Source organism: Heterodontus francisci, chromosome 17 (assembly GCF_036365525.1).
Source record: "Heterodontus francisci isolate sHetFra1 chromosome 17, sHetFra1.hap1, whole genome shotgun sequence".
Taxonomy (NCBI): domain Eukaryota; kingdom Metazoa; phylum Chordata; class Chondrichthyes; order Heterodontiformes; family Heterodontidae; genus Heterodontus; species Heterodontus francisci.
Genome location: NC_090387.1, coordinates 60,839,855 through 60,863,893, shown reverse-complemented (window position 1 = coordinate 60,863,893; position 24,039 = coordinate 60,839,855). Strand labels below are relative to the sequence as shown.

Here is a 24,039-nt window from a genome sequence, read left to right as displayed (position 1 = left end):
CAATGGTCCCAACAGTGACCCCAGGGGAAGTCCACTACAAACCTTCCACCATCCCAAAACAAAAATCCATTAACCACGACTCTCTGTTTCCTGTCACTCAACCAATTTCGTATCCACGTTGCTACCGTTCCTTTTAATTCCATGAGCTATAACTTTGCTCACAAGTCTGTTATGTGGCACTGTATCAAATGCCTTTTAGAAGTCGATGTACACTACATCAATAACACTACCCTCATCAACCCTCTCGGTTACCCCTTCTAAAAACTCCAGCAAGTTAGTTATACACTATTTTCCCTTAACAAATCCATGCTGCCTTTCCTTAATTAACCCGTATTTGTCCATGTTACTATTGATTTTGTCCCAAGTTACTTTTTCCAGAAGTTTCCCCACCACTGAAGTTAAACTGACCAGCCTGTAGCTGCTGGGCTTATCTTTCCATCATTTTTTGAATTAGGGTGTAACATTTGCAATTCTCCAGTCCTCTGGCACCACCTGAGTTTAAAGACTGGAAAACTATGGCCAGTGGCTCCGCAATTTCCATTCTCACTTCCCGCAGTATCCTTGGATGCATCTCATCCAGTCCTGGTGCTTTATCAACTTTAAGTATAGACCATAGAAAAATTACAGCACAGAAGGAGGCCATTCAGCCCATCATGTCTGCGCCGCCACCCAATCTAATCCCATCTTCCAGCACCTGGTCCGTAGCCTTACAGGTTACAGCACTTCAGGTGCATGTCCAGGTTCCTTATAAAGGAGTTGAGGGTTTCTGCCTCCAACACCGTTCCTGGCAATGAACTCCAGACACCCACCACCCTCTGGCGGAAAAGCTTTTCCTCATGTCCCCTCTAATCCTTCTACCAATCACCTTAAATTTGTGCTCCTGGTAACTGAGCACTCTGCCAGGGGAAACAGGTCCTTCTTAACTACTCTACCTAGCCCCTCATAATTTTGTACACCGCAATTAAGTCACCCCTCAACCTCCTCTGTTCTAAGGAAAACAAACTGAGCTGATCCAATCTTTCCTCATAGCTGTAACTTTCAAGCCCTGGCAACATTCTTACAAATCTCCTCCGTACTCTCTCCAGAGCAAATACCTCCTTCCTGTAATGTGATGACCAGAACTGCACGCAATGCTCCAAATGTGCCGAACCAGCGTTTTATACAGTTCCAGCATTACATCCCTGCTTTTGTATTCTAAACCTCAGCCAATAAAGAAAAGCATTCCATAGGCCTTCTTCACCACTCTTATTTATTATTATTTTATTTAGAGATACAGCACTGAAACAGGCCCTTCAGCCCACCGAGTCTGCAGCGACCATCAACCACCCATTTATACTAATCCTACATTAATCCCATATTCCCTACCACATCCCCTCAATTCCCCTACCACCTACCTACACTAGGAGCATTTTTTTTTTTACAATGGCCAATTTACCTATCAACCTGCAAGTCTTTGGCTGTGGGAGGAAACCGGAGCACCTGGCGGAAACCCACGCAGTCACAGGGAGAACTTGCAAACTCTGCACAGGCAGTACCCAGAATCGAACCCGGGTCGCTGGAGCTGTGATGCTGCGGTGCTAACAACGGCACCACTGTGCCGCCTGCCCTACCAGCTTCAGGGACCTGTGGACATGCACTCCAAGATCTCTCACTTCTTCTAGCCCTCTCAATATCCTCCCGTTTATTGTGTATTCCCTTGATTTGTTTGCCCTCCCCAAATGCATTACCTCACACTTATCTGGATTGAATTCCATTTGCCACTTTTCTGCCCACTCAACCAAACCATTGCTATCATTCTTGAGTCTACAGCCATCCTCTTCACTATCAACTACACAGCCAATTTTTGTGTCATCACCAAATTTCCCAATCATGCCTCCCACATTTAAGCCCAAATCATTAATATATACCACAAACAGCAAGGGTCCCAACACTAGAAACCACTTTCCATTTGCAAAAGCATCCGTCGACTGCTACCCTTTGTTTCCTGTCACTGAGCCAATTCTGGATGCAACCTGCCACATTCCCCTGTATCCCATGAGCTTTCATTTTTCTGACCAGTCTGCCACGCGGGACCTTGGCTAATGCCTTAGCAAAATCCATGTAGACCACATCCACTGCACTACCCTCATCAATCCTCCTTGTCACTTCCTCAAAAAACTCAAATCAAGTTAGTAAGACATAACCTTCCCTTAACAAATCCATGCTGACTATCCCTGGTTAATCTGTGCCTAAGTGGCAGTTTATCCTGTCCCTCAGAGTTGATTCTAATAATTTACCCACCACCAAGGTCAGACTGACCAGCCTATAATTATTTGGCCTATCCCTCGCACCCTTTTTAAACAATGGTATAACGTTCGCAGACCTCCAATCCTCTGTCATCTCGCCCGTATCCAGTGAGGATCTGAAGATGAGCCTCAGCACATCCGCTATTTGCTCCCTGGCTTCCTTTAACAACCTAGGATGCAATCCATCCAACCATGGCGATTTATCCACTTTCAAGGATGTCAGACTTTCTAGTACTTCCTCTCTGATTATGCTAATCATATCTAATATTTCACACTCCTCCTCTTTAACTACAATGTCTATGTCAAGCCTCTCCTTTGTGAAGACAGAGACAAAAAACTCATTAAGAATCCTGCCCACATCTTCTGCATCCATGTGTAAGTTGCCTTGTACATCTCCGATAGGCCCTACCCTTTCCTTAGTTATCTTCTTGCTCTTAATGTACTGATAAAACATCTTTGGGTTTTCCTTGATTGTACCTGCCAATAATTTTCCAAGTCCTCTCTTTGTTTTTCAAATTTGCTTTTTTACTTCACCCCTGCACTTTCTATACTCCTCTAGGCTTTCTAAAGTATTAAGTTTTTTGTGATCATCATAAGCTTTCTTTTTCTGCTTTAATTTAGCCTGTAAACTTCTGGACAACCAGGGGGCTCCAGATTTCACCATACCACCCTTTATCTTTGTGGGGACATGCCTACACTGTGCCTGTAGAATCTCGCTTTTGAATGCCTCCCACTAATTTGCCATTGACTTTCCTTCAAGTAGCTGTATCCAGCCCACTTTCACCATGTCATCTCTCCGTTTTGTAAAATTTGGCTTCCCCCAATTTAGAACTTTTACTCCTGCTTTATCTTTGCCCTTTTCCATGATTATGCCAAAACTAATTGCATTATGGTCACTATCTCCAAAATGGTCACCCATTGCTACTGGTCATCCACTTGCCCAGCTTCAGTTCCGAACACTATATCTAGAATTGTACCCCTTCTTGTTGCGCTTGTTACATGCTGGCTAAAAAGTTCCCTTGAATACAGTTCAAAAATGTTGTGCCCTCTGTGCCCTTCACACTGTTTGTATCACAGTTGATACTGGGGTAGTTGAAATCCCCAACTATTATTGCCCTATAGCTTTCGCACTCAGATATTTGCCTACATATTTGTTCTTCTAGCTCCCTCTCACTATTTGGGGGTCTATAGTACACTCTAACACTCTAGACAGCCTAACACCTCATCATCAATTTTAAACCCTTCTAGTGTATTAATTAACCTCCTCTTTCACCGTGGCCTGGGTAGCATCTTCTTCCTTGGTAAAGACAGATGCAAAGTATTCATTTAATACCTCAGCCATTCCCCCTGCCTCCATGCACATCTACATTTTAAGGCGGAAAATCAAATTATACAAATGTATCTGACAGGCAAAAGTGAACGTTGAACAGTTGGTGAAAGATTATATGTTGCTAAAATGGCCTTTCTTTTTAAGTATTTCTGTTCAAAGGATTTAAAGGAATTGGTTTCTATATTTTGGCAATTGATGTCCGAAATACAAGGCAATTCCATCACCACATGTGCCATAGTCATACCAAAAGACATCATATCCAGGAATGAATGCAGTCTTGTTCACTATCTGCTCCATTCAGAATAATCCATAACTTGAACAGCTGGACTAGCATAAACAGTAACACTAACAAGAGACAACTGGTTGGCCCAAAGACATGAGTGTTTCATATGAATTTACGTACGTGATGACTTATGACATCATTGTGGAACTGAAAAGAGAATAGTTCCTGAGCCCAAAAGTATGATGGGATTTATTAGCATCTGTAGAAACAGTCCATTAAGCCATGCTTATTCAACTGTCTGTTAATTTAGCTCCCACGTACAAACATAGCTTAATTGAAGCAGCCTGGCTTAATGACTGCAGTTAATTCGGTTCCCTCACATTGTTAGGTTCAGTAACTTCTCTAAAATGAGTTCCTTCCGGTGATGTCACCAGTCTTCACCATGCTTTTAAGATGCAAGAGAAATGTTAACCTTTTTAAAAATAATCTTAATGGGATACTAATGGTGAGACATCTGAATTGCAAAATTTGGGAAAAAAACTATTTTAAAAAAAAGGTATACAACCTACACTGGTCAGTTTTATTGCAAATCATTTTTGAGAAATCTGTCTGAATGCAACAGAGAAACACATTGAGTAGGAAATATGCATTAGAGATACCAATTTTATTATATAACCAACAATTGCCCTATGGTGCAGCTGATTTTTGTTTATTCGTTTGTGATATGTGGGCGTTGCTGGCTAAGGACCAGTATTTATTGCCTATCCCTAATTGCCCTTGAGAAGGTGGTGGTGAGCCGCCTTCTTGAACTGCTGCAGTCCATGTGGGGTAGGTACACCCACAGTGCTGTTAGGAAGGGAGTTTCAGGATTTCGACCCAGCAACAGACAAGGAACGGCAATATAGTTCCAAGTCAGGATGGTGTGTGGCTTGGAGGGGAACTTGCAGGTAGTGGTGCCCCCGTGCATCTGTTGCCCTTGTCCTTCTAGGCGGTAGAGGTCACAGGTTTGGAAAGTGCTGTCAAAGGAGCTTCGGTGAGTGGCTGCAGTGCCTCTTGTTTACGGTACACACTGCTGCCACTGTGCATTGGTGGTGGAGGGAGTGAATGTTGAAGGTGGTGGATGGGGTGCCAAACAGGCTGCTTTGTCCTGGATGGTGTCGAGCTTCTTGAGTGTTGCTGGAGCTGCACCCATCCAGGCAAGTGGAGAGCTTTCCATCACACTCTTGACTTGTGCCTTGTAGATGGTGGACAGGCATTGGGGAGACAGGAGGGGAGTTAGATTGGTAAATTAGATGTAATACACAACATATTCACCTGCTGCAAATGTAGATGTGTGTCTCTTTAAGGCTAATTTATATTAAGCAAACACTGGGTGAGTTCATTCAAAGGTTAACAGATATTCAGGCTGAAGATCGGAATCCTGGTTTTACTTGTAGGATAATCAGCTAAGGACTTGCAAACATTGACTCTATTGCAGTGTTATCCACGTGGCTAATTGGGAAACCAGATGCAGCTAATTACATTTTTGATAAGTACATTTAAAAAAATAATAGGTATGGGCATATAACCTTAATACTCATATGTAGAGTGTCTGCATATGTATGAAGCTATTTGTGCATTTTTTGGAAATGGGGAAGAAAAAAAACAGAATGCGAGTGTTTTGATCATTTTGTGTGCTTTACTTCCTTGGTTAAAATGGTGGGCAACTTGGGTGAAAACGCCAGACTTCAACACCATGGAAACACCAGCAACACCGTATGGAGAGAGGAACTGTCATCATAATCAGATGGACCAACATGAATGGCCATGATAGGCTAGCAGAAGAAAGCAAGTCAACCAGTGACAAGCAGCTCTAACAAGTCATATCATGGCAAATGCCGAGCAGCATCCAACCACATTCTGGATGAAGAGTAGGGACAGGTCTTTCACATCTCAATGCGAAGAATGTTGACTTGACTTGCACAATCACACTGATGAAGCTTGCAGCTGCTGACAAAAACCCAGAAGCTGCAGTAAGATGTGCTGTGTCCGATAAATTTATGCCAGAATTCCAAACATTGGTCATAAAGAGTGCAAAGCTCCACAACAAATGGTGGTAGATGTTTGTTAATAAGCAAGCATGCACATGAAATTGGTGTGAGCTATTTTCTACTAAGATTAGTGCACATGGCTAAAACTGGGTCACTGTGCCCAATCAAGTGATTTCTACTGGTCAACACTGCTCTAGCATTGTATGTTTCAGGACAGCATTTCCATACATCTCACGTTACAGTCTTTATTTATACTTTTTTTTAAAAGTGCGATAGCAATTTCCATTGAACAGTGTGTAAAGTCTGAATTGACAGATTTGGTATGTGTCAGGAGGCTTTAAAATAATGTATAGGCGGCAAAGGACACAAGACAAAGCATCCTGCTCGTTCGACACCTCATTCACTACCCTAAAAATTTAATTCCTCTGCCACCGCTGCACAAGGTGCACTGCAGCAATTCCCCAAGCCTCCTTTGACAGCACCTTCCAAACCTGTGACCTCTACCACCGAGAAGAACAAGGGCAGCAGACGCGGGGGGGGAACACCAACACCTGCAAGTTTCCCTCTAAGAAAATTATCCTAACTTGGAACTATATTGCCGTTCCTTCATTGTCACTGGGTCAAAATCTTGGAACTCACTCCCTAACACCACATGGATGCAGCAGTTCATGGCCACGGCTCAGCGCCACCTTCTTTAGGGCAATTAGGTTTCAAGCAATGCCCTAGGTCACACTACACAAATGCTCAACCTTACAAATACTGCCAAGAAAAAAACCTAATTATATATAAAAAAAGGAGTACAATGCAGAAGCTGACAAACTTCACTCTCATCTGAATCCTCTCAAGAAGATGTATATTAGCTACAATATTTATATTATAAGCTCAACAGTTAAACATTTTAATTGGGAACACTCAATCCACAGAATATTTTAAAAGCAAGCATTTTCTGTCTTGTTTTATTAAAATCCTATTTAAAGATAAACAATGTTAAGTATCATAGTTAGGCAAGCTATTTCAGGAGGCAACTCAAAATGCAACATTGTATTGCAACAGGCAATAACAGCCAACAACACAAAGCCCACACATCATTTTAAGCGTAAGTTACACAATCTCAACATTCTCAAAACTTAGCTCACAAATGAAAAATACTTTATCCTGCACTAAACCGTAACTTCTTTCTTTTCCAAATGATGCGTGACATGGGAACAGAATTACATATCCATCCCAAGAATGAGCCTTCTCAAAGTAAAATGCAAATATAAAGTCATTCACAAAATTGAGAGTTAGCATTGTAAAGAATCTTGTGTTAATTAGCAGGATTTTCTCTGCAGTTTGTTGAACTGAGAACAGTTGTTTTGGTAAACACAGCTGTATATATCATTTGGCACTAAGGCAAATGACAGTTCAAACACTAGCTCTGTAATTCACAGTAGTAAACAAATAATATACTTACAATGACTAAATGTCACTGTTTGTGATAAATAATGTGGCATTAGTAATCAATGCCAACCAGGCAAAATAAAAAAGCAGTACACTGCACCACAATAATAGATCAACCATAAGCTGAAAACCCTGACATGTAGCTGAAGCCATAGTTGATTAGTCCACTCAGAAAATACTCAAGCAACTCTGAACGGGACTGTCAACACAACACTGATGCACTACTTCAAAATACCACTACTATAATTAGCAGCCACCTACACACAAAGACTTACACAAGGCAGAAACATTCCTCCTGATAAACACAGTTCCACTTTTATATTATCGAAACTTTGTGCTCATTGATAAAATGAAAATATCTAACACAAACAGACAAGAAACAAATCTGAAGTCTAATGTTCAGCTTTTAAGTGAAGCCAAAATGAAGCCTTTTCCACATTCCATGAAATGCACATGGCAGTAATCAATTAAAACTGAATGAATGCAAATTTATCAAATCATTTCACACTATAAACTTAGTCCATTGTATCCTGCACAAATGCAACCAAACAGGCCACCAAATGACAGAATCATAATTTGTAAAATCCTAATCAATATTTTTTAAAGCCTAATTCACATTTACAATTCTTAAGATACTCATTCACTAGCGAGACAAACAATACACTAATTTGCATATTTTAATAGTAATTTTCAATACACCCCCAGACTTATGTCTTAATTAAGATGCACATTGTCAAAGGGGGAATATCAGTCTTTAATACTATTTGTCTCTGTGGTTCTGTTCTCTTTGGTAGTGAATGAGATGGGTACTTTAGGACTTTTCAACATGTTGACAATACTCTCTTCATCTCCTAATTGTATGGCTTGTGAACAGATTTCATTAAAGCATTGCAATATGCCCCTTATATTCATATATAAGGCAAAATAAGAATTTTTGACTTATGTTAATGTACTCCCATACATTAATATTGCAAAACAGTTAAACACTATTTAAAATGTAAACTATGGTCAGTTAGCTCTGTCATTTTCCACTTATTAAAATACTACAATTTAGGCACACTATCTTTCCTCCATCCACATGCATGTAATGACTGTGCTGTCAGTCAAATTAGAGGTCTATTCTTCATGATTTTTGTCCTGTCTAATCCAGCTTTATAAATACATGCAACTTCCAACCATTATTGCTGCATTTGAAATCTATCAGTGATATCACACAATCAAAATTATTCCTTTAGGTAGCTCATCTAATTATGAGAGTATAAAATTAATTTGAGTTGTGTAGATAATGTGTACATTAGGCCTGAAATAAAACAGCAAAGTTATTTTTAAAATCTTCCTTTCTGAATTTTCCCTTCTCTTCCTTGTTCTTAAGACAATAAACACAGTAGCTTGCACCCCACTGGTGAACAAAATTAGAATGAAAAATAAAAAGCACAGTAGCGTATGGTCATTTGAAATGACAAATCTATTGGACAAAATATATTAAAGAAACTCAGTGGTCTCTGGGTGGGTAGAAAAGCCAAGACAACTCTAAACTTGCTCTTTTAATACGAGAATTACAAAGAATAAGATGATTACATTTTAGTAATTACATTTCAATAACTACATTTTGCATTACTAAGAATGAACCATGCCACTACACCACTATAGTTATCACACTAAATTTAAACTACTGAAATACCACACATAGCTTATCTGATCTCTACTCCATGGAAACAAATCTCCTTCTCATTATTTAGCAAACACATAGTACCCAGAAACTAAACTAGTCAATCCAGAAATTACAGAAAGATTCCTTCTTATAAACTGTTATAATAAATATAAGTATAGAAAGAAAAAATGTATAATACCATAAAAAGTATTCTTTTTGGAACAAGAAGCTGAGAGCCAATATAGTAACAGTAGTTGTAATTTTAATTAAACCAAAATAATTAAACAAAAATTAGTTCTCATAACAATGTCAACAACAGATCCAGCTCAAATTATCAAAGAAACACAAGTGCTAATTCAGAAACTACTGCTCACCTGCTGATGTGGCACAAAGCATCATGTATTTCGCAGTCCTGGCACTGGACAAAATAAACCTTAAGTCTCAAAGAAACGTACACCTACAAAGTTTAGAGACCGTGATAGTCCTTTCACAGCAAAGTCAGTCTGACATTTAATTATAATTAACCAGGAGGCTGATGAAATTACAGTCGTCCAATTACTCAGACACTATAATAACTCGTACACCACTTTCTTCTTCGAGTCTCGTATTATGTCCCTATCAAGCCCGGTGACCACTTGAAAGAACAATGACGATATTTGACGAAAGTAAGTAGGTGGGTACATGGCATCTATTTATGTGCCAACATTAGCGATCACGACTAGCAGCAGATTTCTACTATGCCTTGAGCTGCTGGAAGTGGATCTACCTTTCTGATCACTTCCCTCGTCTTAAATTCCACTGTCATCTGAACTGCACATGGCGTGTCTCGGCAAATTTGATGACTTGGATGTCGGGCTAACTTCCAAGTCTACTTTAGTATATTCCCACGTCCCATAAGGACTCGCAGAGATACAACACCAAACCCTTATTTACGTTTCACAGCGTGTAGTCTGATAGACCACCAAGCAAAAAATACACATGCACATTCAGATAAAAGGCGTCTGCCAAACCAGTTTTAAAACAAGTTTCAGACAAAAGCTAACGTGGGCATTAAGCAGTTATAAATTAGATTCTGCGGCAAGTTAAATTTACAAGTGGAACATTCCCTGATAATTCGTGCCAAACTGAAGATGTTGCAAGTGTATTATGGCATGATTTCGTCTCCCTGGAGAAAATTAATCAAAGCTATAACTTTTTTTTTTGAAGAGACAGCCAATGACCTTTACATGCAATCAATGTGTAGAGAACACTTGTCGCCAGCAGAGCAAAACATAAACGGCAGCCAGTTGTGTGTGTAAATAATACAATTTATCGCCATACGCCTCAAGCTTATATTCCGCACGATCACAAATCGGATGAGCACAAAAAAGTGGATATGAAACCTGCCCTTTTGCTTTTCATATTTATGTCAAAACAGCGATGCAACAAGAATAATGCCCGAAATATTAACATTCACATTCTGGATTTAACAAAAACATTTTCTTTTTAAAAAATCTATTTAAAAAGCTAAAAGGTTGTAACTTTTTCTTATTTTAATCCCCTCAAACTGGAAGCGCCCCCCCCCCCCCATACAAACCTGCAGGGCCTAGTCCAGGCTGCGGACCGTCTTCACCAAATATCAGTCTAAAGTCAAACTCGTCATTGCCACTGTTTATAGTAGTCATCGGTTAGCAGTTCGCCTTTCCCCTACTTGTTTAATAAAGTTCATAACAGAAGGGGATCCCAACTCTCTCCGCCAACTTTTCCGATCTTGCTCTTCTTTCCGCTCGCTCTCTGCTGTCCTGTTTGGAAACAGTTAACCAAAACCCCCGCTCCGCTGCGCCTCTCAAACTTTGCGGAGCCTCATCCCCGCGCCTGCTCACTGCCTCCCCCCGCTCGCGCCCTCCGCCCTGTTCGTTGAAAGCTTGTTGACGCCAGCCGTTGCCCCTCCCCCCTCCCATACCCGCACGCTGGAGTGCCCGCCCACTACCCCCACCCCTCTGATGTCACTGGCCCACGCGACGAAAATCACTCTTGGCCCAACGCTCGGTCACTGCGCATGTGCAGCAGCCCCAGTGCCTCACGGGAGTTGGAGTGTCCTCCAGTTTTTTGTCAACCATTCGCTCATTGTCATCTGGGATTCCCAGGTCTTATATTCCCAATTCGGAGATTTTCTTTTCTTTTGCCAAGCTGAAATTCCCAACAAAGCCTTGAGTTCAAAAATGTGTTTTTTTTTAGTACTTCCACATCATCACGGAGAAATAAGTGGGAAAGCAGATTGCGAGCTTTAATAAAAAGCAAAATACTGCGGATGCTGGAAATCTGAAATAAAGACAGAAAGTGCTGGAAATATTCAGCAGGTCAGGCAGCATCTGTGGGGAAAGAAGCAGAGTTAACGTTTCAGGTCTGTGACCTTTCAACAGAACTGGCAAAGTTAGAAATGTAATAGGTATTAAACAAAGGGTGGAGGAGGAGCGGGAAGAGAACAAAAGAGGCAGATGGACAAAGGCAAAGGAGTGCTAATGGTGTGGTGAAAGACAAAACATTAGTCCAGAGAGAGTGTTAATGACAGCTTTGTCCAAAAGCACAAACAAGTTTAAGGCAGGCACATGGTTGAAAACTAAAATAATAGTAAACAAAAGACCAGTCATACTCTGAACTTATTGAACTCTATGTTCAGTCCGGCAGGCTGTAGAGTGCCTAATCAGAAAATGAGGTGCTGTTCCTCGAGCTTGCATTGATGTTCACTGGAACACTGCAGCAGACCAAGGACAGAAATGTGAGTGTGAGAGCAGGGTAATGAATTGAAATGGCAAACAAGTGGAAGCTCAGGGTCATGCTTGTGGTCTGAACGGAGGTGTTCCCCAAAGTGGTCACCCAATCTGCATTTGGTCTCCTCAATGTCGAGGAGAACGCTTTGTGAGCAGCGAATACAGTATACTAAATTGAAAGAAGGACAAGTAAATCATTGCTTCACCTTGAAGGAGTGTTTGGGGCCTTGGATGGTGAGGAGAGAGGAGGTAAAAGGGCAGGTATTACGCCTTCTGTGATTGCATGGGAAGGTGCCAGGGGAAGGAGACGAGGTGTCGGGGGTAATGGAGGAGTGAACCAGGGTGTCGCGGAGACAATGATCCCTTTGGAATGCTGGCAGGGGAGGGGAAGATGCATTTGATGGTGGCATCACGCTGGAGGTGGCGGCAATGGCGGAAGATGATCCCTTGCATATGTAGGCTGGTTGGGGGGGAAAGTGAGGACAAGGGGAACCCTGTCACAGTTCTGGGAAGGGGGGAAATGGGTGAGGGCAGAAGTGCAGGAAATGGATCAGATATGGTTGAGGGCCCTGTCAATCACAGTGGGGGGGAATTCTCGGTTGAGGAAAAAGGAAGACATCCGGTTGTGGATGGTTGCATCATCAGAACAGATGAGTTAGAAATGGAAAAACTGGAAGAATGGAATGGAGTCCTTACAGGAAGCAGAGTATGAGGAAGTGTAGTCAAGGTAGTCGTGAGAGTCGGTGGGCTTGTCATGAATATTAGTGGACAGCCTATCACCAGAGATGGAGACAGAGAAGTCGAGGAAGGGAAGGAAAGTGTCAGAGATAGACCATGAATAGGTGAGAGAAGAGTGGAAGTTGGAAGCAAAGTTGATGAAGTTTTTCAGTTCAGGGCGAGAGCAGGAAATGGCACAGATACAGCCATCAGTGGACTGGAAAAAGAGTTGGGGGAGGGGTCCTGAGTAGAACTGAAACAAGGAACGTTCAACATATCCCATAAAAAGACAGGCATAACTAGGACCCATGTGGGTACCCATAGCAAGACCTTTTATTTGAAAGAAGTGAGTGGAATTGAAGGAGAAGTTGTTGAATGTGAGAACAAATTCAGCCAGGCGGAGGTGGGTGGTGGTGGATGGGGACTGGTTGGGCCTCTGTTCAAGGAAGAAGCGAAGAGCAGTCAGACTGTCCCGGTGAACTCTTGAACCACTTCCAGAGCGTAGTCGCCGATATTGATAGATGGAGCATTTCTGACGTCCTGTCCCATGATGTTCGTTTTCTTGAGGCTGATGGTTAGGCCAAATTCGTTACAGGCAGCCGCAATCCTGTCGATGAGTCTCTGCAGACATTCTTCAGTGTGAGATGTTAATGCAGCATCGTCAGCAAAGAGAAGTTCCCTGATGAGGACATTCCATACTTTGGTCTTCGCTCTTAGATGGGCAAGGTTGAACAACCTGTCATCTGATCTTGTGTGGAGGAAAATTCCTTCTTCTAGTACTTCTAGTATTCCTTCTAGTACTGGATGTTGGACAAACAGTTTGACAAATCAGAGACAGAGGAGGGGTTGAGAGAGGTCATGGGGAGGGAGAGCTGAGTGCAGCCAGCGTACATGTGAAACTTGTCAGATGATATCACCGGTGGGGAGCATGTAGATGAGAAATAGAATAGATCCTTGGTGGATGCCAGAGGTAATGGTGCAGGAACATAAAGAAAAACCATGACAGATGATTCTCTGGCTATGACTGGATAGGTCAGAATGGAACCTGTTGAGGGCAGTCCCACCCAGCTGGATGACAGAGGATAATGTTTTGGTCAACTGTATCAAAGGCTGCAGAAAGGTAGAAAGGATGAAGGGTGATAGTTTACTACAGTCATGGTATTACAAGATGTCATTTGTGGCTTTGATGAGGGCCGTTTCAGTACTATGACAGGTGTGGAAATCTGATTGGAGAACTTCAAACATGGAATTGCTGAAAAGATGGGTGTGGATTTGGGAGGTAACAAGATGTTCAAGCACTTTAGAGAGGAATGAGAAGTTGGAGATAGGGCAGTAGTTTGCAAGGACAGAGAAATCAAAGTTAGGTTTTTGAAGAGTAGGTTGATGACAACAGATTTGAGGGAGAGGTCGACAGTAACTGAGGAAGGGGGAATCACTAATAACATTAACTAACATGGGACCAGGAAGGGAATTTGGGTTGTCAGGAGTCTGGTGTGAACAGGATCAAGGAAGCAGGAGGTGGGTCTTATGGACAAGATGAGTTCAGAGAGGGAATGATGGAAGCAAGGAGAGAAACTGAAGAAAGATGCGAGTTCAGGGCTAGGGCAGGGGGAACCTAAGGGGAAATTCTTCCCAGCGTGTTAGGGGAAAGAAGGGAGGGAAGTATGGGTGGCAGTTGTCTCAATCTTTGAGACAAAGAACTCCATGAGCTCCTCATCTTTGTTGTTAGAAGCGAGAGTGGAGGAGGCAGTGGAAAGGGGCTTAAGAGGATGGCTTGAAGTGGGGAAAAGAAGCCAGGATTATCTTTGTACTCTAGGATGATCCTGGAATAGTGAGTGTTAATTGTATATTAATGGTATTTAATTATATGCAGGTGCTGGGCATTAACTGGCAATGAACTTGAGCCATATAAATAGACACGGACTAAAACTGTGATGGTGGGTTAGAAGGTGTACACCCACCCATTCACCCACTGAGTGGTGACCCCTGTCCCTGTAAACCTCCTCCTTCCCTTATTTTTCTTTCTCTATCTCTCTCTTTGAGAGGCAACTGACACAATCTTCAGTCTCCTTACTATTGATTATTATTGTATTTTGGAGCTTCACTGAAGGGAGGAAACCACTGTCCCATCCCAATCTAAGGGAAGGGTGGCCTTTCCTTTTCAGTGCCCTTCTGCGTGTATGAAGGCCATCATCAGAAACACCAGGCCTGAGACTTGGGCTGGATGTAGCTCATAAAGCTTCAATGGCGACTCCATCTTAGCCAGTGGCGGGGACCGCGAGGACCTACAGGGCAGTGGTCACCTCTGCTGCTCCCGCTGCTCCTGCAGCCCTGTCACCATTTACACTAATTACTGAAAAGCATGCGGTGAAAAGCTACACTTACCCCATTATGACGATCGAAGTGTGTGTTGTTATGATCCTGTAGTTTTTTTTCCGGGAAGAATGTAGTGTGCCTTTAAGGCTGGGAAAAGGAGCCATACTGCTTTAAGGCAGCAGGATCAAAGAATGCATTTTCGTTGCCCCTGGATACAGCCATTTGGAGACGGCAATTCAAAGAGTGCATTCTCGTTACCTTGGATACAGCCACTCGGACTGAGCATCGAGAGATACATTTGTTACAATTTAATTTTGAACTGGTTTACAGTGCAAACAGACTGTTCTAAGAGAGAACACAGACAGACAGCTGTGTGTTAGCACCTGAAAGGAGTGCTCTCAGACTATTTAAACTGAAGGAAGAGAATTTAGTCTCTTTATTTATTATCCTCTCTCAAAATTCTAAAAAGTCAAGCCAGAACAGAAATCTCTGATAATTTAACCTGAAGGAAGGAAAATTAGACTGTGACAATCTTTTATCCCTCAAAAATTCTAAAGCCAACTTGATTCATTAAAATGTGTTTGCAAGTTGTTAATTGTAGAAATTCATCGCTGGAGAAGGAAAGCAACAATTTCAACATCTGGATTAGACTACAGACTATTCTACTGTTGAAGAACCTTTTTTCCCCATCGGACAGCTGTAAGGACTTCAAGCAACCTTGGACTGTTTCACATCTGGCAGGAGTGTAAATTTGTAAGGACTCTAATTTTTTCTATTTTAAATGTCGTTTATATCTTCCTAGTGTTTAAGAATTTAGGTTTTCTAATTATACAGTTAATTTTTTGATTTAAAGACACCTGGTTTGGTTAGCCTCATTCGGGGGTTAATAGATGGTACAATTTGTCTTTCTTTAATTTGGAAAGTTTAAAATGATATGTTAGGCAATCTGTGGAGGGACGGGATTGAATTAACAGCGTGTTTCTCCCACCACAATCAAAATCGTATGTTTTGATTGGGGGCTTTGACTGGAGCGGTCGTTCGTAACAGTGTCAAAGCCATGTTTGGGGTTGTTGGCCCTTAAGCTAATGTAGCCACCTCAGAATGCATGGGAAGGCCGTGTTCTTTCTGAAGACCAAGTGGGCGGTATACCTGGCCCTTGAGAAGGGCTCCTGCCCGTGGAAACTCTTGAGGTCACCATGCAGCGATTAATTATCTCAAATGTCCTGCCCTTTTTCCGAGTGAGCTCCTCCTCTCCCACTTTCACCAACTGGGGTAGGTGAGGTCAGGGATAGCGCCGATCTCACTCAGCTTCAGAGAGACGAGCCTCCGCCACGTCTTCTCCTTCTGACGCCAAGTCTTTGTGCAGATGGGGTGGGAGGTGGTCACGGGGGGTGCATTCTCCATCCAGCAACAGGAGGCCACCTACTGCGTCTTCTAGACGTCAGATGGTGTATGGTGCCATGCCTGTAAGGGGGTGGGACATGTACTAAAAACTGCCTCGATTCCCAGACCGTCAAAATAACCCAGGCTGCTGACGCTAGTACCGCCGCCCTTCCTCCCACTCCCATTCCTGCGTCTGAACCCTTGGGCATGCCATTGGTATCAGCGGTCAGTGTTACTGTGGTTGCTGGCAGGCGATGGGAGAGCATCCGCGCGGAAGAAGGGCACGTCATAAAACCATGAACATCAAGGCCAAACACCCAGATAGCGTGAGCCAGCCCACAAGTGTCCCCATGCTCACGAGTGATCCCATGTGCTACCCTGTGACCGCGCCCGAGCCCAAGAATGTGCCTGCTTTGGTTGAGCATTCGCATCCCATGATCAGGCTCAAGTGCAGGAGCAAAGATGAGAGGGAGCGTATTGAGCCGGAGGCCTCGATAGACGTAAAGGTTGCCTTCCCTCCACATCTCTCCCAGAAAAAGAGGAGGCACGGCTCCTTGGAAATGAGGGAGAGCTCGGAGAAGCAACAACCCTCCATGGATCAGATCCTGCCGCCTTCCCACTACCACGCACTGTCAGTGGGAGTCATCCATTTCTTGGGAGGGTGAGACAGATCCCTCTGACGGGCCTTTACCTCCTGTGAGTGGCAGGGAAGTCATGCCCGTGGGAGGGGGCGGAGGATGCACCTGATATAATCAGTCACTCGTCACTGGGCCGGGCATTCTGGAGGCTGAGGCGGGTGAAGTCGATGAGGCTGAGCCCACCTGGCTATGTTAATATATCCCCCAGGACCTGCTCAACCTAGTGGATTCAAATAAAAAGGCTGCACAGGCTGGGCCACTGGGCGGTGGCAGTGAGGGGGAAGGCCCCCCTTTCTCCATCTCTGTCTTTGGCGCAGGGGATGGAGCTTTTCCCTGTATCACTGTACAGTCTGATGCCTGAGACAGAGTGGGGCTGTGAGCCACTGCCGCCTCTGGCCCAGGATCGGCACAGAGAAGCCGAGGGAGGACCCCTCTGTGTTGATCCTGTGGGTTGGTGACAGGGGCAGGGCCAGTTGGTGCAACTGGGCCATCTGCAGCACCCTGTGCATTGGGCGCATCAGCCGCTACCGATGTGGATCTGGAGTAGGATGGTGGCTCGGTGGAATGACGCCACAATCAACAGAGAGCGCGGGGAAACAGAAAGCAGACCGGGGTGAGTATACCGGTAAGCTTTTAATTTAATCTAAGTTAATCAAATATAAAATAAAACTTGATTGATTCATTAGTATAATTGTGGTAGTGAACAGTAAGTGTTATAATAAGAGTATAAACACTGAGCAGGGCTAGAAGTATTAATTACAATTGATTGTTTAAACAGGTACTTTTAATTTAATTTAAATCAAACATAGTATCAAACATCCAAATATTTAACATCCAAATTAATTAATTAAATAGAATAGAGATGGCTGGGCAGGAAACGTGTTGCAGCTGTAGTATGTGGAAGCTGGTGGATGCCGGTGCAATCCACAGTGGCCACATCTGCAGCAAGTGTTGGTTGCTCGAGGACCATTGACTCAGAGTTGATGAGCTAGAGTCCGTGCTGTGGACACTGCGACAAATCAGGGAGGGGGAGAGTTTCCTGGATACTGTGTTTCAGGAGACAGTCACAACCCTTAGATTAATTACATAAAATTTGGATCATGGTCAGGGACAGGAGGGTGTGACTGCGAGTGAGGCAGCTCTGAGGTTCCAGAATTTAGCTTTGGAGGAGCCTCAGCCAGTGCCCTTATCTGATAGGTACGAGATTCTTGCTCCCGAGGGCACGGACTACAGGGAGGTTGAGCGAACTGACCACAGCACCATGGTTCAGAGTGCCATTCAAGTGGGGGGAGAAAAGAGAAATGTAGTAGTAATAGGGGATAGCATAGTTAGGGGAATAGATACTGTTCTCTGCAGCAAAGACAGGGAGTCCCGAAGGCTGTGTTGCTTACCTGATGCCAAGGTTAAGGACATCTCTTCTGGGCTGGAGTGGGAGGGGAAGGATCCAGTTTTCGTGGTCCACATAGGTACCAATGACATAGGCAGGACTAGGAAAGAGGTTCTGCTGAGGGACTATGAGCAGCTCTGGGCTAAATTAAAAAGCAGAACCTCAAAGGTAATAATCTCCGGATTACTATCTGAGCCACGTGCAAATTGGCATAGGGTAAATAAGATTAGAGAGGTAAACATGTGGCTCAAAGATTGGTGTGGGAGAAATGGGTTCCAATTCATGGGGCACTGGCACCAGTATTGGGGTAGGAGAGAGCTGTTCCATTGGGACGGGCCTCATTTAAACCATGCTGGGACCAGTGTCGTGGTGAATCATATTACTAGGGTTGTAGATAGGACTTAAACTAATTAGTTGGGGGGAGGGTTCAATTCAAAAGAAGTTTAAAAAATCAAAAAGAAACGAGAGAGCAGAAGTGCAGCGTAGTGAAGAGGCGAACAGTAATCAAAGTGTGAAAGGAAGGGGCAGAAAATATAAGCAGAAGAGTACAGCAGAAATTAGAACCAGAATGAGTAATAATGGTAAAAAGTCAAAGTTTAAGGCTCTTTATCTGAATGCACGCAGCATTTCTAGCAAGATAGATGAGTTGACGGCACAAATAGAAATAAATGAATATGACTTGATAGCTATGACAGAGATGTGGTTGCAGGGTGACCAAGACTGGGAACTCAATATTCAAGGGTATTCAACATTCCAGAAAAATAGGCAAAAAGGAAAAGGAGGTGGGGTAGCTTTGTTAATAAAGGAAGGTAACAGTGCAGTGGTGAGTAGTGATATAGGTGCAATAGATCGTGATGTGGAATCAGTTTGGGTGGAAATAAGGAATAGCAAGGGTAAGACGTCACAGGTGGGAATTGTCTATAGGCCCCCGAAGAGTTGCCTCACTGTAGGACAAAGTATAAATCAGGAAATAATGGAGGCATGTAAGAAGGGCACTACAATTGTCATGGGTGATTTTAATCTGCATATTGACTGGACAAATCAGATTGGCAGAGGTAACATGGAAGATGAATTTGTAGAGTGCATCAGGGATTGTTATTTAGAGCAATACGTTGCAGAACCTACCAGGGAACAGGCTATTTTAGATCTAGTAATGTGTAATGAGGTAGGATTAATAAGAGATATCGTAGTTAAGGATCCTTTAGGGGGTAGCAATCACAACATGGTAGAATTTCAAATTCAGTTTGAGGGCGAGCAACTTGGGTCTCAAACCAGTGTCCTCAACTTAAACAAGGGCAATTACAGAGGTATGAAGAAAGAGTTGTCTAGAGTGGGCTGGGAAAATAGACTAAGGAGAAGGTCAGTGGATGAGCAGTGGTAGACATTTAAGCAGATATTTCATAACACTCAGCAAAAATTTATCCCAGTCAAAAAGAAGGACTTGATGAGAAGGATGAACCACCCATGGTTAACAAAGGCAGTCAAGAAAAGTATCCAGTCAAAAACTAAGACATTCAAAGCAGCAAAAACTAATAGTAGGCCTGGGAATTTTTTAGGAGGCAGCAGCAGATGACTAAAAAGCTAATAAAGAGGGAGAAAATTGATTATGAAAGTAAATTGACAGGAAATATAAAAACAAACAGCAAGAGCTTCTATGGGTATATAAAAAGAAAGAGAGTAGCTAAAGTGAGTGTGGGACCCTTGAAGGATACGACTGGAGAATTGATAACAGGGAACAGGGAAATGGCAGATAATTTAAACCAATATTTTGCATCGGTCTTCACGGTGGAGGACGCAATAAACATCCCACTGATATCAGATAAGCAAGGAGCTAATAGGAGGAAAGATCCTGTAACAGTCTCTATCACGAGGGACAAAGTATTTGACAAACTAATGGGACTAAAGGCAGACAAGTCCCCAGGACCTGATGGCCTACGTCCGAGGGTTTTAAAGGAAGTGGCTGCAGAGATAGTGGAGGCTTTGGTCGAAATATTCCAGTACTCACTGGATTACAGGAGTGTCTCAGCGGATTGGAAAACCGCTAATGTGACGCCCCTGTTCTGGAAGGGAGGGAGACGAAAATCAGGAAACTATAGGCCAGTCAGCCTAACAACAGTCTTTGGGAAAATGCTGCGTCCATTATTAAGGAAGAAATAGCAGGACATTTAGAAAAGCTTAACGCAATCAAAGAGAGTCAACATGGTTTTGTGAAAGGGAAATCATGTTTGACAAATTTGCTAGAATTCTTTGAGGATATAACAAGCAGAGTTGATAAAAGGGAACCGGTAGATGTAGTGTATTTGGATTTCCAGAAGGCATTTGATAAGGTGTCATATAAAAGATTATTGCACAAGATAAGAGCTCACGGTATTGGGGGTAATGTATTAGCATTGATTGAGGATTGGTTAACTCACAGAAGGCAGAAAGTCGGGATTCATGGATTATTTTCAGGTTGGAAAGATGTAACTAGTGGAGTGCCACAAGGATCAGTCCTAGGGTCTCAACTATTTACTATCTATATTAATGATTTGGAGGAGGGGGCAGAGTGTAATATATCCAAATTTGTTGACGAAACAAAGATAGGTGGAAGGGCATGTTGAGATGAGGACAGAAGGAATCTGCAAGGGGATAGAGATAGGTTGAGTGAGTGGGCAAAAACTTGGCAGATGGAGTTTAATGTAGGAAAGTATGAGATTATGCACTTTGGTAGGAAGAATCAAAAGGCAAACTCTTATTTAAATGGAGAGAGACTCCAAAAAAGTGCAGCATAGTAGGATCTGGGTGTTCTTGTGTATGAAACACAAAAAGTTAGCATGCAGGTGCAGCAAGTAATTAAGAAGGCAAATGGAATTTTGGCCTTTATTGCTCGGGGGTTGGAGTTTAAAAATAGGGAAGTCTTGTTACAATTGTACAGGGTGTTGGTGAGGCCGCACCTGGAGTACTGTGGACAGTTTTGGTCCCCGTATTTAAGAAAGGATATACTGGCATTGGAGGCAGTTCAAAAGAGATTCACTAGGCTGATTCCTGGTATGAAGGGGTTGACTTATCAAGAATGGCTAAACAGGTCAGGCCTTTATTCATTAGAGTTTAGAAGAATGAGGGGTGATCTTATTGAAACGTACAAGATTCTGAGGGGGCTTGACAGGGTAGATGTTGAGAAGATGTTTCCACTAGTGGGGAATCTCGAACTAGGGGACGTAGTTACAGAATAAGGGGACACTCATTTAAAACTGAGATGAGAAGGAATTTCTTCTCTCAGAGGGTAGTGAATGTCTGGAATTCTCTACCCCAGAGAGTTGTGGAGGCTAGATCACTGAAAGTATTTAAAGAGGAGGTAGATAGATTTTTGAAATATAGGGGAGTTGAGGGCTATGAGGAGCTGGCAGGAAAGAGGAGTTGAGGTCTGGGGCAGATCAGCCATGATCTTATTGAATGGTGCGGCAGGCTTGAGGGACAGAATGGCCTACTCCTGCTCCTATTTCTTATGGAGGGCATCAGGAATGATTTGGAGTCCATCGCCAGTGAGCTCTACTGAGTCTCCCTTCATCCACCTTACAGAACTCTTAGAACTCCTGGCCAATAACTGGAATCTCCATGACAAGGTCCAGCTGGCCCTCATCTGATGGTTGGTGTTGGCACTGCTCCTCAGGTCCGTATGCTCTGTTGTAAAGACCATAGGCATGAGCAAGGATGCGAGCACTGGCTCAAGACGTTCCTCACTGTGCTGCTGAGGGAATGGAGGATCACGGGTAGCTCCATTCCCTCCCCACAGTAGGGTGTAGGTGGTAGTTGCACTCTACTTTTACCATGAAGACAACCATAGCCAACCTCAACATCAACGGCAGCAGAGAGACTAACCGTAGATTTCTCAACTTCTCACTCCTTAAGGAGGGGGAGTATGCAGTGTGCTTCCTGCAGGAGCCAAGGCTATGTGGCTCCTGGAGTGGCAGAAAGGGGTTTACATGAGCCTCCTCACTTCCAATTCAGGCGTGGTGGCTATCTTGTTGACCCCATATTTTCAGCCAGAGATCTTAGGGGTCAACAGGCTGTTTGTTTTATCTCAACGTCCGGCTAGGGGACATGCCGCTTCAGCTAGCGGACGTGTATGCTCCCCTGGCTACACTCAGCAAGCACGTTTTTTTGAAGAAGTGTCCGCTCATCTTGGCTCCATTGATGCCAATGAGTGCATCCTCTTCGGGGGGGATTCCAACTGTACCCTCGAGGCGCTGGACCGCTCCGTTACCCCACACAACTGGGCAGCAATGCAGAAGTTGAGGGATGTAGTCAGGTCCTACAACTTAGTGAACGTCTGGCGAAATTTCCATCCCGACTCCAGTGTTTTCACATTCATGAGGAAGGCCCAGAATGACTGCCTTCACTTTTCTTGGGCATATGTCTCCTGTTCCAGCATCTTCCATGTGGCCAGTGGCATGCTTAGACCACTGCCTGGGTGTGGGTGGAGCTGGTTCCACTCAGTACAAGGACCCCACCTGCGTGGGCATTTTATCAACCTGCTGTTAGAGGATGAGCAGTTCCAGGGCTTGTTCCGTCGATTCTGGGCTGACTGGAGAAAGAAGCAGGTGAGTTTCCCCTCCTTAAGACTATTGTGGGATGTAGGCAAGGCTAATGTCCACATCTTCTGTAAGGGGTATGCGAGAAGGTCAACCAGGAGGCTGAAGACCAGTGTTGAGTGGTTGAAACAGGAGATTCTCGACCTGGAGTACCGTCTCGGTCAGACTGTCGAAGACCTGGCCCTGTGGAAGGTACACAAAGAGGAGAAAGGCCCGCTTGCAGCATGTCAGATCCAGAGGTCCATTCGTGAGGTCAGGGATGTGGTTCCTTCAGACCTGGTCTGTAGCTCCCCCATGTTCTACTCACTGGAAAGAAGGCAGGTGTTCCATAAGCAGTTCTGGGGATTGCTGGCCAGTGATGGATCCCCGGTGTCAGATCCAGAGAGCACCAGGCTCGAGCCTATTACAGTGCTCCATCCATCCAGCGGATGCTCACAGAGTTTAGTGGGAAGACCTGCCAAAGGTCGGCCCGCAGGGCGCCGAGATGCTCAATGTTACGCTCAGCCTGTCGGAGCTGACCAGTGCCCATATCGGCTGTCAAGGGCACATCCCTGTGCCTGGATGGGATGACCCTGGAGATCCACAGGGCATTCTGGAATGTCCAGGAGGCGACTATGTGAGGTCCTAGGGGAAAGTCTGGTCCAGCTGCCCATTAAGGGCGATCTCCATCTGCTTAAGAACTGGATCCCGCTCTCCCTCCTCAGCACGGGCTACAAGATCTTTGCCAGGGCCATGTCTGCTCATGTTGGCACCATACTGGCCCAACTGATCCACCCTGACCTGTGTCGGGCCAGATAATCCTGGACAACATCCACTTGGTTTGGGACCTGGTCCACCATTCCCAGAATGCTGGTCTGTAAGTTGCCTTCCTTTCTTGGGATCAGGAGAAGGCGTTCGACAGACTGGATCCCAAATACTTCCTTGGCACTTTGCAGGCTTTTGGGTTTGGTATGCATATTGTTGCCTGGATCCAGCTTCTGTACTCTGCCATGGGGTGTCTGTTTAAGGTTAACAGGTCTTCGATGGCGTCCTGTGTTTTGGGAGCGGAGTGCATTTGGGGTGCCCTGTGTCCAGCCAATTATATGCCATCTGCATGTTCCCTTTCTTGCATCTCTTGAAGAGGAGGTTGAAAGGACTGGTTGTGCACAGACCAGGCATGGAGGTCATCCACCCAGCTTACGCCAATGACATGCTGCTCATGGTCACAGGTCCCATTGACATGCAGTGGATGCGCGAGTGCCAGCAGGTCTACTCCTCACCGACCTCTGCCAGGGTCAACTGGGAGAAATGTTCCAGACTCTTGTCGAGTCAGTGGTGG

General features: G+C 44.0%; 1 protein-coding gene across 3 annotated transcripts in view; it reads right to left on the bottom strand.

Annotated features, from left to right (window-relative positions):
- Positions 1–10,824, bottom strand: part of LOC137378954 (nuclear factor of activated T-cells, cytoplasmic 3-like) — a 211,286-nt gene extending 200,462 nt beyond the window's left edge. For 2 of the 3 annotated variants that reach the window (XM_068049494.1, XM_068049496.1), the window contains exon 1: positions 10,536–10,824. In XM_068049494.1, the coding sequence (XP_067905595.1) occupies positions 10,536–10,623 (88 nt within the window). In that variant the 5' untranslated portion in view covers positions 10,624–10,824. Of the gene's footprint in view, positions 1–9,333; positions 9,589–10,535 lie in introns of those variants that run through there. The other variant, XM_068049495.1, reaches the window with a different exon arrangement.
- Positions 10,825–24,039: the final 13,215 nt, after the last annotated feature.